Here is an 18,542-nt window from a genome sequence, read left to right as displayed (position 1 = left end):
GCAATATCTACATTGCACACACAACACAGCTGTACATACAGCTGCCCACTATCCTTTATGCACACTTAAAGGCTTCACAACTCACAACAATGCGACTTGTTCACCTCTGGTCTCTCCTCCCTTCCACTCGCCCCCCGACCTCCCCAGCTCTGAGCTAGCACAGCACAGCTCCCTACACCCACGAGCACCGCCCGGCTCAGGCTGGCCGCCCTACGGCTCACCACCCGCAAGCAAAGGAAAGCGGTTTGCACAGCGGTACCGCTGGGTCGGGGCAGCAATTGAGCGATAACCGCACAACCCCCCAAAACGCCCCCAGCGCCGCGTCCCTTCAGCGCGGCCAGCTGCCGTGACGTCACCGCAGAGGTAAGGGCGCCCCCCTCGGCACACGGCCGCGACGCGCCTCTCTCGCCCCACCCTCGCTCTGCGCGCGCAGCCCGCTCGCCCCGCCCACCTCCGCGCCCGCCCTCCCACTGCCGGAGCTGATTGGCCGCCGCCTTCCCGCTTCCTTCTCCCCGGCTGAGAACCCGCCATTTTGAAAACCTTGTTGATTCCGGGAGAGAGAGAGAGAGAGAGGGAGGTGAGAGAGAGCGGGACGCGGAGTGCGCGTCTCGGTCTGGCAGCGCCCTACTCCTCCCCCTACCGCCGCCGCCCGCCGACACTGCCGCCACAGCAGCGCCCGCCGCAGGAGCGGAGGCTCGGGACGAGGTGGGTCCGCCCGCCATGGCCGCATCGGGCCCTGCCGAGCGGCCGCGTTCTCCCCTCGGGGCGGGGGGGGGGGAAGGGGGCGGGTGCCGCGTTCCTGCTGTCGCTGCCCAGCGCCATCGCGTCGTTCGGGCGGGTGGCGGGGCTGTGTCGGAGGCGGGAGGAGCCCGCCTTTCTCCCTTCTCCCGGCCGAAAATATCCCCGGTGTAACTGTGAGAAGCGGATCTCGGCGCTCTCGTCCCTCTCGAGCCCTCCTCACCGGTCTGGACGCTGCCAAGGCGGAAAGTTCCCAACTTTCTGTTCTTCCTCCCCGCTAAGAGGAGGGGAAATGCAGCTCGGGCAGCGCGCTTGCTCTTTCTCAAGAGAAATCAGAGGGTTTTGTTGCGAGTACCCAGCGAGATGCGTTGTCTGGGGATTTTGCGTGGAGGTGTGAACTTTTTCTCCTTGTCAGTGCAGCCCGCGGTTCCCATCGCCTGTTTGCTGCCACTTGGTGTTTCTGACTGTTTCACGAAGCTTGGGAAACTGCTGTGTGGACGGTGCTGATAAACCTCTTAAGTAGTCGCAGAACAGGCGATAGCTTCTGAGCAATGTTACATAGCGTGTATATGCAGAGCGTTCTAGTTCGTGTCTTCAAACGTGTGGACAGTCGCAACCGGAGCGCTGTGACCTTACTTCTGCAACGGTGCTGTATTCTCATGGGGTCTGCCCACTGCTTTCTACAGAACCACGCACCATGTCTTCTGTTGCTTCCTCTAAAGAAGATACAATGTCGTCTGAAAAAGCAGATGAGAAGCAACCTGAGTCTGAAAGCAAAGCTGAGGAAAGTGAGGAGGATGAGGAGGAGGAAGAAGAGGAAGAAGAAGAAAAGGGTGTGTGTGCCTTCATTTGTTTTTAAAATGTGCTAAGCTTACTGAATGCAATTAGTTTTACATGGTGCCAGCTAATCATAGAATGGTTTGGGTTGGAAGGGACCTTTGAGATCATTTAGTTTCAACCTCCTGCTATAGGCAGGGACATTTCCCGCTAGAGCAGGTTACTCAAAGCCCCATCCAGCCTGGCCTTGAGCCCTTCCAGGGAGGGGACATTAACAACCTTGCTGGGCAATTGTACAATTGCTGTTAGGAGATTCTGCAGTATGTCTCATGGATCATAAATCATTTCCCAGTAGACAAAACCAGACAAGACTAGAGACAGTGATACTGTATTCTTCAGGAAACAATGGAGAAAGTACCAGCACTTTCAGTTTATACATTAGGGTTTTTTGTTGTTGTTGGAGAAACTTTTAGGAGATTTTAAGATGTATCATCCTGTATCAAATCTTTTGTACAAAAACATCTGAAATTTGAGCTTTTAAATTTTATTTACTTATTTATTGCCAGTAACACTTCAAAGCAATACGCGCTTACATAAGAGAGACAAGTGGAAATAACTGTGGGATAGCTTTAGAATAATAGTTACCATTTGTCTAATGACTGGTAGTTACTTTTTTGGGTACCACAGTCTAATTGTAGTGCTGAAGGAATTCCACGTGACTGATTTTACCAGTAAAAGTCATGGTGATGTTATAGGAACAAGCAAGGCAGATTGCATCATGTAACTGAAGAGGGTAGTGAAAGAATAGAAGATGCGATGAAGGAACTACTATGCAGAACTGCTGGTGTTAAATCTCTAGCAGCTATTTTGTGAATGAAAACATCTGTGCAAATAGAGCTGCAGTATGGCTAGTGAAAACCATGTCACTGATGGTCGTGGGTTCTTAAGGGAGCACAGCTTTGTCTTTAGAAAAAGTAGTAGAAAGGTTATACTGTTTTAAGAACAGTAGAGTAATTAGAATGAACTTTCTTACAAACAGCTGATTGTTGATTCACAAGTGTGTTTTGCTGTGTTCTCACCATATACGTGTCCAGTTTAATGTTCATGCATGTTAGAAAATTGCTTTTAGAAAGTTGCCAGAGCAATGCTTTGTGCTAAGGAAAGTGTGATACGTGATATAAGGCCAAGTATCTTACTATGCGATGTTTAGGTCTGTGAAACAATGACGTTTTTCTCTTGATGTAGTATTGTTAAAGTAGCTACATGAGCTGTATCAGTTAAGCCAATTTAAACATACTTATAGGATGGTTGCGGTCGGAAGGTACCTTAAAGATCATCTAGTTTCAGCCTTCCTACTGTGAGCAGAGATTTTTTCCACTAAAAGGATTAAGTATTATTTGATGTTATTTGTAATAATATTCTTAATAGTTTGGAAGATGTTAGTGTTGTGCTCTGCAGAGTGCTGCACAGCATGTCTCTGTGTGGCTCAGTGCAGTTCTGCTGTCCTTATGTATCTGCATTTTGTACTGATGGTATTCTGTGTTCTCCGTTCCACTAGCGGGAAGAGAAATAGGCTGCAAGCAAGCTGGATTCTCCCTTTGCCCATTTGTTAGCTTTCCTGTAAAGAACTGGAGTTACAGCTGTGCACCTGGGGGCTGGAAGGGGAGGGGACAGAATGAGGCTGTGCAAATAACATCTGTTCCATACCTTAAAAAGATAAAGAAAGGAGAAAAGGCTGCATTTCTATAAATGTGTGGAAATGCCATCTCCATCATGAGGATGGAGATTCACCTTAGGAAATGTCTGCTGTCCCCCTTCAAGGTTAGGTTGGGTGTAGGATTGTAGTTAAAAACCAGAGACTCAGATCTACAGCTCTGTAAAATCCTATTGACCGCTTAGCCAAAGGTTTGGAAGTGTCATAATGCTTAGCTATATTGTTATCCTACTTTTGTTTTGCCATTGCAATGATTCAGAGTTGTATTGCCTGTTGCTGCAGTGGAGTTGCTGATACTGTGAAAAAAACTGTGTTTTGCAGAAAAGAGTCTCATTGTTGAAGGAAAAAGGGAAAAAAAGAAGGTAGACCGGTTGACTATGCAAGTGTCTTCATTGCAGAAGGAACCTTTTACAATTACACCAGGTAAGTTTGTCCTTACATGTAAGAATGAAGGGTGTTGAAAATGAATATGAAGACTCAAAAGATTGAGTTGTGAACTTGTCACAGGTGAGACCTAACTGAACAGAATTAATTGTAACAGGCTGTTAAAAATATATGGAAACAGTATTTTATTTGAGAAGGTCACATGAAACAGGAATTAATGTTTAAACTTAACTCTAAATGGGCTCTTTGCTAGCTACCACTATTGTTGGAACATCTAGAATAAAGAGAAGCGCCAGGTCTGTTAGCCCCATTACAAGAAGTATCAAGTAAGTAAAAAAACCCACTATTGATGCCTAGCTGATAGGGAATAACCTACCTAATGCTTGACTTGATGCTCTGCGAAATGACTTATTTTACATTAAAAAGAATATGTAGACAGAATATATGGGTAAATGGATTTTTGAAGCGGCAAACAAATGGGTAAATAAGAACATGATTTCTTTGGTTTTTGTTTTATTTGTTTCAGGAAAAGGACAAAAACTTTGTGAAATTGAAAGGATACAATTCTTTCTGAGTAAAAAGAAGACAGATGAACTTCGGAACCTGCACAAACTCCTCTACAACAGGCCAGGCACTGTGAGAACTTAAAATCTATTTTGTGTATCTAGTAATTCTCGTGCATTTTGTAGAAATTTATCCTATAATTGTTGGTGGTTTGTTGGTTTTTCTTGCATTTGCACATGTAGATCTACTGAAGTGTCATTTGTTACAAACTACTCTTGAAGATTGCTGCTGTTAAAGGCACAGTTACTCAAGTCCATAATTCTTTTCATTTCTGTAAGCTACTCTAAAAATCTTGTGGAGAGGTATCCTGAATTGTAAGCCTATTGAATGTAGGTTTTCCCCCTCCCTCTCCACTCCAAAGACAGATGTTAATGATCACTTGATGCAGATGAATTGGAAATAATTCATAACTCACATGCTAAAACTGCCAATGTACATGGAATATTTTGACTATGACCTGTGTAGTTGCTGCTTTGTATGTAGCTGTGTCTTAGTACTTCAGTTTATTCTGCTTGGTACCTATTTTAGTGGGTTTAACTATGTTGGTACCTACCCAGTCGTTTTCTCCTTTAGTATGTACAAAACAATAGAAGGCAAAAGTAGGCTAATATGTAAAATTTTAATTATTTTGTCATATTTATCTAAAATAAAACTGAACTGAAATTTTAAAAGGATTCTTAAATCCAAGAATCAGTCTAGATTTACAATAGCAAATACGTATTAGTGCCTTTTATACACCATTGCGATGCCTTAAATTTTGTTATACATCCGGCCCATTGTCCTTGTTAACAGGAATGAAGTGGATATGGTGTAACTAAGGCAGATTAAACGTTATCACTTCAATGCACTTTATTTTTAAGCTCTTATCGTATTTTAGAAACTTAAACAGCTAGCACAGAAATCGGGAACTGAGTAATACAAGTACAGATGCTAGTTATAATGTCTGAAACCACTGCTGCAAATACTGTGGTTGTTTAAATGACACACCAAAGATCTGTTATCTCAACTATCCAGGAGGAAAAACTGTGTATATTCACTAAAATCTCGTTCTGTGAATTGTGGTATTTATTTGGTGTGTCAATAAGCAAATTGAGTATTTCTGGCTCAGTGTGTAAGGATGCTGACAATCTTTTGGATTGTTTTGCAGTAGAATTTGATAGGAAAAGTGGAATGACAACCATGTAGCTTTCTGATCTATGTAGGTTTTTAGTGCAAGTTGTGAAACTTCATTCGTTTATGAAACCAGTGATGCTTTTATATCATCTTCTGGTAGAAGTACTGAGAATCCCTCTCTCCCACCATAGCTCACAGATCTGAGGTGTAACTGATTGAGACCATAACGTTTATTGGCTGTGCTGTGTGTTACTAAGAAACTAACAACTCAGTAGCAATTATTACCTACTACTAAGTAAATGATTTATTAACACGATCAGCTAATGGAACTGTGACTATTAGCAGTTTCATAATTATGTGCAAAATTATATGACTATAAATTGATATTTAACACTCCTAAATGTTATTAGTTAGAAGTGCAATTGAAACACAACTCTGTTACATCCCACGCCATTTACTAGGGTGCAGCTCCACCCCATTTTGCTCTATGCTCCCGTTTTGGATGTAGACTTGATGGAGAATCCAGCTAGCTTTTAAAGGCTGTTGCTCTAGTGTCCAGTGGTCTGAGTCCTTAGGTCACTTTCGTAGTGCTCTAGTTGTCCATGTTCCTACTGTCCAAAACATGGTATTTCACAGGAAGTCTCCTGTGCAGTGTCTGCCTTGTGTGGAATTAATGCGGTTGCCTCGGTTCAGATGGCTTTACAAAGTTCTGCTTGCCAGCAGGTTCCTTAAACATGCTTGCATTTATCTGGTTTCATTCTGATTGGCATGTGACTTGCGTTGCTTAGGACAAAATAGCTTACTTTAACCTCAGTTATTCTACAAAGAAATACCAATACAAATAATTTTCTATCTTATACACAGACAATCCATCTAATAAAACGTTTTCATGCTGTTTTTAATCTTACATAGATTCCTGCTGTCTTAGCTCCCTAAAAACAAGTAATTGTCCTTGATTATTTGGGTGGTCTTCAGGTTTCCTGCAATGCTCTGGTACTTCTGTGAGATCTGTTGCTTGGAGAAATCAGGTAGCTAAAGTGATTGAGTTAGGTGGAAGACCTACAATGATGTGACAAGATTCTATTCATCGTGGAAAGTTAAAGTTTCTCTTAAAACAAACTGTATCTGTTCTGTTTCTAAACTACTCATAGTAGCACTTAGGTCCTAACCTAAAACAATAATCACTAATTAGGTTAGAACCTTGTCTTGAAGTACAAAGTATGCCCCATCATTGACAAGAGTCAGTATTTTGCAGAACTTTTAACACTGAATTTGTGGTTTCTGATTATAGAAGTATATATAAAAATATTTCTAGTCCTAGGAAATTCTAATAATTGAATACTTTAAAGATTGACTGTATTTCCATTAATTTTTGTGAAAACTGTGCCTCTGAGCTAAAATATAAGTGAATATATTTGCATATACATATGTACCATTTTTACAAGGTATACAGTACGAAATGCACATCAGGCTTCCTGTGATTGTAGTTGCACAAACATGCTTTGTGTGTACTGTACTATTCGTAAGCTCAAACTGGCAGGTGATTTTTTCCATGTAAGTTATTAAAAAGAATTAAATTACCAAGATCCCAGGAACTTAGTTTTAACCTAGCTGTCATGGAATAAATATAGGCATAAACTGTGTAAGTAAATGTTCACTGGGTTTTTTTATGTCGGCGCAAGTTTTTGTTGACAGTAAGCTACAAAGTAGAACAGATTTTTCTTCTGTGAAAAGTTAAACCTAATTGGATGAAGTCCTTTAAGCTGCATGTAATAGAAGTTAATCTGTGTTCTATTCCAGGTTGCTTCCCTAAAGAAGAATGTGGGTCAGTTCAGCGGGTTTCCATTTGAAAAAGGAAGTGACCAATACAAAAAGAAGGAGGAGATGTTAAAAAAGTAATGATCTCCTTTGCTACTTTATATAGTCTGACTCATGCTGTACCATCTTTTTTACTTTCAAGTTTTCTTTACAAAATTTACATTCCATTCTGTTTGTGGTGCAAGCTTTCATCTCTCTGTGCCTTAAAACCTTTCTCCTTCAGAATCAAAACCCATCTTTGCTAACTGTATATTAAAAGTACAGTGTTATTCCTAGAATTGTTGTGAAATAAATGTAATGATCTGTAGCATTTAGTGTAACAAAGCATTGTTCAGTGGTGGTGTTTTTTTGTTTTGTTTGTACTGTTTCTCCACATAAGCCACTTCCCTATTAACAGAAGAAGATGCTGCAGATTGGTTGTAACTGGACTGGAAGGGTTTGGGAATAACATGAAGCAGTAAATCTAGTCACATAACAAATCAATGTCAGGATGTAGGTAAAAATCAGTCAAATGTTGATCTGTTGTTAATGATGTGATACTGAATACTTTATTTTTTTCTCTTCCTTTTTTTCTCTCTCCAGATTTAGAAATGCAATGTTGAAAAGTATCTGTGAAGTACTTGATTTGGAAAGATCAGGAGTCAACAGTGAGTTGGTAACCAGAATCTTAAACTTCTTAATGCATCCAAAATCTTCAGGCAAGGTGAGATATGGGTTATGCTTGTTTTAAGAACTCTGTCCTGGTGAAGAAATGCAGCTGTCTTTATGCTTTAAATCACCAAACAGAATTTGTGATTAATATGTGAGCTAATTAGGGATGGCTATTCCCAAATTCCAGTAGGCAGCACATACTCTATAGGTGACTGGAAGAGAATAGATATAGTAGAAGCACATCATGATGTTTAATCTAAAAGCAGCATCTAAATGGTTAGACTGTTGTTCAGGAAACTTAAGTTTGTTTGCAGCAAACACTGAGAAATCATGTGTACAAAGTCAGCACGCTACCTTTGGGATGCTGATAGTACTGAGTAACAATAAAATGCATTTTTGTATAAGCTCAAGAGTTGTCAGCTAATCTGCTGCTAGTAGAAAAAGTTAACCTTTATGGGTAATGATAAATGCTCCTTCTGGAATGTTTATTTGTGCTTCTGTAATCCCTAACTGTGGAAGATTTCTTTGATTAGGGGAATAGAAGGGATGCTCAGCTTAGAAGTGAAATTCAGTTTCATTTTACTCTGATTTATCCCTGTGCTTTAAATTTCTTCTTACCACAAAATATTATGGTATAAGAGTAACACGTACAATTGGCCTGTTTCTTAATTTTGAAGGAATTTATATTTTTCTTTACAATACTCATTTATATTCCTTTGTGAGTAACATGCATCCCTGTCTTTCAGCCATTGCCGAAGTCCAAGAAGACACCAAGCAAAGGTGGCAAAAAAGAACGCAGTAGTACTGGAACAACGAGGAAAACAAAACGCACCAAGTGTCCAGAGATCTTGTCAGATGAATCTAGCAGTGAGGAAGATGAAAAGAAGGAGAAGGATGACTCTTCAGAAGAGAAAGAAAGTGAAGAGGAGGTAATGAGGGCTCTTGTGTTGCTTTTTCAACATACAGCTAAAAACATTTCTCTGCAGTTTGTCGGTGTGATTGCTACCAGTTGTTGATTCATGGAGCATGCAAGATTGGAGAGGTAATCGATGTTTTACTACATTAATGGTTTTAAAAAAACCCAGCATTTAATAATTTATAAGAGATCTTGATTTTTGTAGTGCCTTAAGGTTAGAGAATGGATAAGATTATGCCAAGGGTTCTGATTTTTTTCTTTATACATTTTACAAAGACATTTGCTAGTTGACAGCTTGGGCAGTCAGAACTTGAAGTATAATTGATGGGATTCTTTCATCACCTTGTGAAGGTTTTATTAATGTAGTCTTCATTTCAATAGTAAATTCTCAGTATCTTTTCCAGTGTGAGTATGCCTGTATTTGTATCTGTATGTGTAGGGTTTGAATGGATACTTAGAAGTTATCTTTGAAGTGAGTACAGGTCTGTGTTGTTTTCAGATCTTGGTTCCACATTTCTTCTGGATCTTATGTTCTGATCTCTCTTATGGGGTTCTGTAGATCACAAAGCTAAAGGAAGCAACAAAACAAGCAGCCTTACGAAGGTCCCTGTGTTTTACAAGGTGTTCTCCCAATTTGCTGTTCTTGTGTATTTTCTTTGAAACTTATTTCAGTCTTTTATACCAGAAGGGAGATGAAGTTTAAAAAAGAAAAACAACCTTTCACTGTGCATTCAATTTCAGTCCTGGACATAGTTAACAGAATAGACACAAAATGGGGAGAGCTGGTGTAGATGCCACTGGTTTTGTCCATATGTCTGAGGTGTGAAAGAAAAAAGGAGCTACAGACTCCCATCTTATTCTATATTTTGTTTTAAGCGGGACTTCCTTTTAAGCCATAGGCAAAGCCATAGAACAAACAGCAAATGGTTGATTGGTGTCAAAGGGAATTATTTATGTGGGCTACATATAGCCTTTGACTCAAACTGAGATCGTTATTTACTTGGGTTGCATTGACTCTATTGAAGTGCAATAGAGACAGACTAAGTAAATAGGTCTGAGCTATAGAAAAGCTGATATATGTAGCTTGAACCATTGAACCATTTATGCAAACTCTAACTTTCAGAAGTGCTCATGTTAATTTAAAAAGAAAATTCGAGGCAATTGTTTGCATCTCCATGAAACAAACAGAATTCTGAGTTTGCATTTTTCTTTTCCCCTAAATAGTGAGTCAAAAGAGGGCAAAATACTAAAAGTTAATTTAATATTTGTTCATCTCTTCAGCAGTACAGTCTCCCTGCTGTGAGGAAAGGAATATGGCTTTCAGAGCCAGGAGTCTGCTTTTAGAAACTTTTTCAAGAATTCAGCTATTTAAGGAAAAAAATAGTAAACCCTGTTGATCTAACTGGGGCTTCTTTGGCTTCTTCCTAAAGGTAGGAGGGGTTAGATAGCCACTAGCCAATAGCCTGGTGTGCACTGAAGGCTTTGGAAGTTGAAGCTGACTTGCATGGAATAAAAGCGTAATTATCATGAAAACACTAGTATGCTAAATGAGTTTGAATATAAGAAATGGTGAAGTAGAAAATATTTACCTTTGCAGAGCTTTACGGTTATACCATTAAGGAGGAAAAAAAATATATTAGGTTTGTGATATAACCTTTAACGTGTTACAGGTTGTGTTTTCCCTGCTCTTTTGGAATCTCAGGCTGAAGTAGTTATGAGCTTCTCTTGATTGCAACAGTATTTTATTGTTGTTTTGTTTTTTAGTCTTTTGTATCTGGAAGGGAAAGGTATCTGGAGTACTTCTGTATGCCGGGTGAACTTAATTTTATTAAGCTTAAATACAAATGCTGGTTTTAACCTCAGATTTTGTAGCTAGTGATGGAGCTTTAACAGGAACTTAAAAACTAAGCGCAAGTTTAGTTACGTTTGGGGTGATTCCTGAGTATATTTTCTGATGTTAAGCAGGGAAGTTTTCACTTCACTTAACAACTAAATACTGTTTATTAATAACAACTAAATACTGTTTATTAGTTGTACAGCTGCAATGGCAACTGTGAGCAACCCCAGTATAAAGAAATATATTCTATTTAATAGTAGTTCCAGGGATTGTTCCAGATAGCAACGGGAATAGTAGTTAAAACTTATAAACTAATTTAGTTGTTACTCTGTAATAATTTGCTCATGTGACTACGCTGCCATTTAAAGTTTAAATTGGAGTTATGAATTCAGTAAGTGCTGTTAGGTGTCTTGTTTCATGGTGTTCTTCCTCTGAAGTATGGTGTTATCCTGGTCAGAATTTTATACTTATGTGAGGGCAGTTTTCAGCCTTGTCAGAATTTCTACATAAAGATAGTGTGGAGCACACATTTAGTTTGTGCCAGCAATGCGATGTATGTATACACATGCAGTATGAATTAATGTTCCCAGTTTTCTCTATTGGTTGTAACGTTATGCAGTTTTCTTTGAGTTTGCTCGCTGCAGTAATCAGCTAAATTGTGGACTAGCTGATATATCTCTTCTCAGCTGTTAGAAAAACTTGCTGTGTGGAGTCCTGCTGAACTACAGCATCTAGAAATTATTAAACACATCTTGCCACACCTTTAAGAAATTTTTAAGCTCTTAATTTTAAGCATCTGTAGCCTTGAGCAGCCTGATCTAGTGGAAGACATCTGTCCATGGCAGGGGATCTAAAACCTGATGATTTTTAAGGTTCCCTCAAACCCAAACTATTATGTGGTAACAAATGGAAGGTTGCAATACGGCTAAATTACGAACATAATCAGAAAGCTCTAGTTTGAGTCTGTATAGAGGGACAACATGAAATTCATAAGAATGTGAATGTTTTCACCCTATGGTTTAGAGGTAGATATTGCTAGTAAAATGTATTAGTGTTGTTGATGTTTGTTCTGACAGAAGGGATGATTTCCATTGCTTAAGAGGAGGAGTATGGATTAATCAGATAGAAATCACCATGTTAATCTTCCATTTTTTTTCTTATAGCCCCCTAGAAAAGCATCTAAGAGAGAAAGATCTAAAAAGGTGACTTCCAAACCCAAAAAAACTGTGAAGGGTGCTAACGTCAAGAAGGCAGATAGCAGCACTACTAAAAAGAATCAGAACAGTTCTAGAAAAGGTAAATTGCTTTAAATCTTTTATCATACATGATCTTGTACCTTAACAGGGATGCTTAGACAGGCTTCATTATCTAATGGAGTTTGCTGAGTTATGGATTTGATGTTTCTTTCCTTGCAAAAAAAAATATATATACAATTTTTATGTCTATGCATCTGAAGTATCAGCCTGGTTCAGTCTTATGTTCTATTAAACTTTACTTAAATCTTATAATTGATGCTGTAGTGTATGTATCCAACTTTGTCTCCTATTCAGCAGCTTGTGATATCCACAGCACAGATGTACATCCTGTTGCTCTTATTTTGCTTACATCTGACAAATGCATGCATACAGTGTAGGGCAGCCCACTCAGCAGTGGCCCTGTTCTGAGGAGGAGCTTCAGCCAAATGATTTCCAGAGGTTCTTTATTGCCTTAAATTCTCTGATGCTCTTGGAGTTAAAAAGTCATCCCAGTTGCAGTATGCATTACTAATCCAGCATACGTCTGTGTTTCGCAAGCATTTAATGCCAACACCAGCAAATGTGTGCTTTCACAAAGAAATCAATTAAAACTAACTACTTCATTTGTCAGTGAGTTAAGAAAAGCAGCAACTCTCAGATAAAACATATATATGCTCAGCTTCTTTCCTAGCCTTGTTTCTCAGCTGTTAGGTAGCCTGTGCTGAGCTTAATATTTTTAAGTTTGCTGATGGTACTAACGTGATTGACTGTGTGTTTGTACACTTCATTTTACCACTGCAGCATATGTATAATGTTATGTAAGTGCTTTGTGTATATGTGTGTTATATAGTCTCTGCTTAGTATCTTATTTATTCTTACCGCATTTCTGTTTTGAGTGTATGTCTAGTACAAAACTTGAAATGTTAAGTAGGTCATTCTGAAAGCTCATTATCTGACTTATTGGCATCTTGTCTGAGAATAGAGGCACTGACTGCGTGCTGGAGGCACTCAGTCTCAGCATTTTACTGCTGGAAAAGATTATAAGACTGTCCTGTGCCTTTTCACTTAACTTCCTTTATGATTCTCCTTGGTTTTTTGGAATGCTGTTTTCAGATAGCATGCTTGGTATTGCAGCACTGCAAAATTATGAGACCCTAAACTCCTTTTTAAAGTAAATAAGTATTGTTTTATAGCCTCGGTTTTGAATTGCTGTCATACATGATGTTGGTTTGCTTTGATAGATGAATGTAAACAGATCCATACTTTCTAGAGTATGTATTGATTTGTGAGCTGATAGTTTACAAACAGTAATGCAGGTGTATAAGTTCAGTAAGTGTAATACTGACAGCATTAGCTTTATTTATAAAATAGTGATCTGGCAAGATATTCATTTTAAGGGTGAACATCTGCATCAGATGTTCTGATAGCTTTTATTCTGGAGAAAGAATGCGAGCAAGTTGAAAATCTTTTATTACAATCTGAATTATTCTTCATATTTAGAAAGCGAATCTGAGGATAGTTCCGATAATGAACCTTTAATTAAAAAGCTGAAGAAACCACCTACAGATGAAGAAATTAAGGAAACTGTCAAGAAATTGTTGGCCAATGCAAATTTGGAGGAAGTCACAATGAAACAAATCTGCAAGGAGGTAAGCGAGCGATTTAGCAGTTTTGGAGGGACAGTGAGTTTCTGTAAGTTGGCTTTTGTCATCTTGTTTTGTAAGCCATGGCTTAGACTCTACACGTTTCTGAAACAAAATGGTTTTGCCTTGATTTATTTACTAACAGCTACTACAAGAGAGCTTTAATCTTAAGGTATGCAATGCTGAATGTTCCACAGGGGAATGAAAATCTCTAAATCAAAAATAGCTACATGGAAAGTAGTGCTGTTACTTTCTAAGCAGCTGCTGTGTATTAAGGTGCAAATATTAAAGCTGTTGAGACTGTGCAGCTGTGGTTTTCAGCTGAGTTAATGAGTTGTATGAACTGTGCAAAGGAGCCACTGAGATTCAGGACAGGAGCCGAGGAATGTGGGTGGAGAAGGGAAAACTGACCAGGACACAGAGAACATTGTTACCTTGTCCCTTCTTAGAGTAAGATAAGTCTGAAACGTGGTGAGCTGGAATAAAGTTTTCTGCATTTGTTGTTGGTATTGGCATTTGTGGTGGTGGTTGTTGTTTAACTTGTTTGATATCCCTTCACATCTCATTCATGATGGTTAACCAAAGAGTAATCGGAGAATAGCACTTTAAATATATCGATGCTTATATTGGTAACTTGGAATATGACAATTCCACTTATTACAAAAAAAAAAAAAAGGCACTGAGGCTTCATTTTGATTTTATTTTTTTAAGAGGGTATTTGGCTGCTTAGAAAACATGCAAGACAAACATTGGAGAATTCTTTATTTGCTTGACATGGCTGGTTAGGTATTCCAATTCATTGATGTATTGACAGTACCAATTTAGTCAGTGACCAGACAGGAGAAATAAATTCATTTAAGTTTCATGGTAAAATAAGGACAAGGAAATAAACACAGTCTCCCATAATTAACAGAGTTTTGTGATATTAGAAGCGCAGCACTGCTTTTTGCTCGTATTTTATTTAAGCTTCTGTTCATAAAGTACACTGAGTAGGAGTAACTCAAGGTTGCATTTTTTTATTCCTTTTTTTTCTAGGTGTATGAGAATTATCCCAGTTATGACTTATCTGACAGAAAAGACTTCATTAAAGAAACAGTCAAAGAGGTAAAGACTTGATTGTCTAGAGATATATTTTTCCAAATCTATTAGAAATTGGCATGACATAGTTTTACACCAGTTGTATTTGCTTCCTGTGTAGTGTTGGAAGTATCCCAAACCTCATAGTTTTGATAAATGTGAATACTGGCTTTTTGGTTTTTTTGCATTTCTTTTTTGGCTCCCCTTATGTGGGGTGTGTTGAGCGGTTTTGTTGCTTATCAGTTGTTGTTGTTATTGTTTGTTTTGTGGTTACTGGATTTTTTTCTGTATTCCTCTTCCTAAAATAACTGGTCCAGACTTTTTTTTTCCCCTTAGCATGTCATTACTACTTCGAGTTTCTTTAGTAAGCAGAACTAAAATTAGAGCTCTCCTAATTTTTGATGGCTTCTGATTCTGAAGGCTGCATTTTCTTCCAATTGCAGCTTTGGCTGTGAGTTGCTTTGTAACTCATGCACTGACCACATCCACTGATAAGAACACAGAGATTATATAAGCTTTGTAGGCTGGAAAGCTCTACAAACGAGAGAAGGAAATTGGATAAAGAGAGCTTATCTCTGTGTTTGCCCTTTTTCACTGACAACATGGTTATGAAGCTGCCTATGAGGTTTTTTTCTTGTGGGTTCATTTGCAGGCGTTGAAATAATATTTGACTGTCTAGAAAATAGTTACATCTGTGTGCTGTGCATACATACGTATATGTTGTTATCAACAAAAACACAAGCCATCTGTCTGCTGGAGGGATGTTCTTGGGCTTTCATGACAACAAAAGTTGAGTGCATTTTCTTGATAGTCTGATGCTAAATGAGAGGCATTATGTACATTGTAGGTAGATGCAGAGAAAGGAGAAAACTAATACGTTTCTCATTTCAGTTGATTTCATGATCTGATTTGACTGGGAAATGGAAGAATCCTGATTTTGTTTCCATGGATTTGAAGATAACGATAGGCACCAGCAAAAGGAATGTGTCTTACCCTTGTGGTATTTAGTCAGAACTGATTCTGCTGATCTAAAGCTAAGAGTGTTAATGTAAATCGTGTCGTGTATCTTCTTTTTAAAGCGGAAAAAAAACCAACAACCTACAACAAAACATGCATTTGATGCACGTTTTAGTTGAACATTCTTATGTTTTGTGCATGGTAATAAGTGTTCCCCCTTTTTTTTTTATAGTTTTTGTACATCTTGGATTGCTTTGAATAATTAGATTGATTAGAATCATCACAGCTTTTTAGTCTGCGTTACTAGCTTGCAGGAGACTTAAAAATCAAGATGAAAGCTGTTTATCTGTGGATATACATGCAGAGACTGGAATACTGCATTATTGGTTTTTAAAGAAAGAAATTGAGTACATATCCATTCTGCAAATAACAGGAGTTAATGCACATTAATGTCTGTCTTAGTCTAAACCATTCTACAGATGCAGAATTATTCTAGACCATCATTACCGTCTTGCATGTTTAGGCACTTGGAATTGTCAAAGCATGGTAACTAATTGGCATATAGATGTTATTTTTGTACTCCTAAAAGGCTTTCTGTTGTGTATATAAAGTTATTTCTGATTTCTTTTGTGCAAATCAGTTTTTACTCTTATCTTAGAGGATTTATGACATGAAATGTCAGCGTTCAGCAGTGAGGCTGTGACGGAAAGTGAGATGCAGAAGTTTGATTAAACTGCAAATGAGTTGAGGTTTTACAGTGTTTTTCCCATCTTGTACAGAAATGAAACTGTAGTTTTATACTTAAGCTTTTCAGTGTTTAATTTTGTACAAAGACTACAGGTACATTTGTTTCAATGGCTTGACCTTATAAATAAAGTCCCTGTAAAGACTATAGGAAATTTTTTTCATATCTCACTTTGCAAAAGAGTCTTTTAGTATCTTGACTTGATGGCCTGATGTCTCAGAAGTGGATATCCGGGATGTACAGTTAGGAGTTGCGATGGCTTTGGGAGCCCCCAGTGGGGTTTCTGAATTGGGCTTTGCTACCTTGTTAATCTCTGTTTTGTATGGGAGCCCTCTTCTGAAAATCAGCGTGGTGCCTCGACATGTATGCTGGTACTTGTAAGTCTGCAGTCTTGAACTTTGACCCACAGCTTTTTGGATCAAACGGAACTCTTTGCATATGTGTTTCTGCTGTTTGGGTTTCTGTTTTCCAAATACATTGTAGCTAATATGGGAAGTCCCTCACTTAACATGTGAACTAATAACAGATGCAGAAGTGTGGGCTGCCATTAATGCCAAAAGTAAAGAATCCCTCTGACTACAGTATTAATGGGAAGACAAAGCATATTTTTGCATTTTATTATTGTACAGTTGGGAAATAAGTGCTCATAAGTAATGTAAGTTCGGAAAATGTTCAGCCAGTTAGACTACTCAGTCATCACATATTTGGACTTTCTTTGCGTGTAATCATTTATAACAAGGCTGAATGTAACGGGGTTTTTTATTCAATAAATGTCTTTCACAAAAATGTAAATCAATGTTGATGGTACGTTTGCTGAAATGTATAGTAAAAATAATTATACAGAAACAAGGCTGCTGTCTTCATCTCATTTGGTAGAAACTACCTATGCTGAATTCAGCAGGCTTCCCTACTTAGAAGATTGTTGCTGAAGGGCATGTCTTTGCAACAAGACCTAAAGTCATATGCTCTGTTACTCAATTTTTTTTCCTCTGAAATATTTGAGTATAAAGAATGCTTTGTAAATTGAATGGTATAATTAAAAACACTAGAGGCTTCTACTTCCACCAGCAGTCCCACCTAAAACTGTTAAGTTACTTGTGTCAAGTTGCATCATCTTTTCACATGGATTTTTAATTACAGTGATTTAAATCATGTAAATTTGTTGTGATTGGTATTTTAATATACCAGTCAGTTTTCATTTTTTGGGGGGCCAGGAAGTGTTTGTATAGCAAATGACTTCAAGTATAAACATTTATTACTGTGTAAATGTTTAGAATGTAAGGAATAGCGTACATCTATTTATTGTGTATGTGCATTACTGTTTTGGAATTGTGGTGATGGGATGGAAATGGACTTGGCAACTGTCAAAGATTGTGTTAAAATCTCTTCATTGCATTTAAGTGCAGTTCTCAGCTGAGATGAAATGTCTGAACTATTGCTCAGATAATCCATTCCAGTCTAGCTGCAGCTGATACACGATTCCACTGTGTGGAAGGCTGTGAGACCAAAACTAGAAGGTACATTTTTTTAAAAAAGTCTGCTTTACTCAATGCTATTGGATGTAAAACACAGCTGATCTGAGCTTTAAATGCTATACAAAATAGGCACAAAAGTTAACAGGATAGCATAAGGCATATACTGTGAAAAACATAAGAGACTTTATCCTGACCATATTAGTCCAGAAAAACCAGTCAGACTTCTTGATTTGATTTGCTTGCCGCATAATTCCTACATGCCAGTGTATTTGGTTCTTTTGTTTACTTAAGTCTTTGGTATTCAGTGTTTTGGTTGGTGACCTGCAAAAACACATACATTAACCTGAATGACTTACTTGCACAAGCAGCTGTTTCCATGAGTGATGTTGGTGCTTCGAATGAGTGTGGGTCCTGTGGGAGAAAGAAGATAGAGGGGGCTCGGTGGAGGAAAAGGAAGAGCAGAAATTTGGTGGAGGGGGATGCTGTGTGTCTTTAGGCAAAGAGCTGAACTGGAGTTCTGGGTTTACCCATGTTATACTGCTCAGGCATGTCTGCCTGAATTTAGAGCAACCACCAGTAAACAGGGCTTAAAAAAATAAACATTTTAGAGCTCAGAGCTTACTTTGTAGTACTGCTTTTAGCAGTCAGCATTGCAGTTCTGGGAAGGCTTATCAGGTCTCAGAAAGAAGGTTGCTCATGACTGCTTGGGTAGGCTTAATTATTCTTCTTTTCAAATCAGGAAGTTGTATGGCAAATGTATCGCAGAACTGCAGAATACTTTAGGTTGGAAGAAACTTCTGGAGGTTATCTGGTCTAGCCCCCATGTTCAAGTTGACTATAATCAAGTAGCTTCTACTGAGCCAGATGGAAAAAGAGCAATCATCTCAGGAAATGTTTT

At 38.5% G+C, this 18,542-nt stretch overlaps 1 protein-coding gene across 2 annotated transcripts; it reads left to right on the top strand.

The window, feature by feature from the left end:
- The first annotated feature begins 518 nt into the window (after positions 1 to 518).
- On the top strand, positions 519 to 17,012 carry DEK (DEK proto-oncogene). 2 transcript variants are annotated; one of them, XM_072328498.1, is made up of 11 exons: positions 519 to 705; positions 1,425 to 1,571; positions 3,551 to 3,652; positions 4,140 to 4,249; positions 7,091 to 7,185; positions 7,691 to 7,811; positions 8,506 to 8,688; positions 11,676 to 11,808; positions 13,248 to 13,396; positions 14,426 to 14,494; positions 15,359 to 17,012. In XM_072328498.1, the coding sequence occupies exons 2-11, from the start codon at positions 1,436 to 1,438 to the stop codon at positions 15,368 to 15,370; spliced, it is 1,110 nt and encodes a 369-aa protein (XP_072184599.1). In that variant the 5' UTR covers positions 519 to 705; positions 1,425 to 1,435; the 3' UTR covers positions 15,371 to 17,012. The 2 variants fall into 2 exon arrangements, with proteins under 2 accessions (XP_072184599.1, XP_072184598.1); XM_072328497.1 differs by lacking the exon at positions 15,359 to 17,012 and having other exon boundaries at positions 527 to 705; positions 14,426 to 14,506.
- The last annotated feature ends 1,530 nt before the right edge of the window (positions 17,013 to 18,542 follow it).

Source organism: Excalfactoria chinensis, chromosome 2, assembly GCF_039878825.1.
Source record: "Excalfactoria chinensis isolate bCotChi1 chromosome 2, bCotChi1.hap2, whole genome shotgun sequence".
Taxonomy (NCBI): domain Eukaryota; kingdom Metazoa; phylum Chordata; class Aves; order Galliformes; family Phasianidae; genus Excalfactoria; species Excalfactoria chinensis.
This window is presented reverse-complemented; position numbering and strand designations above follow the sequence as displayed.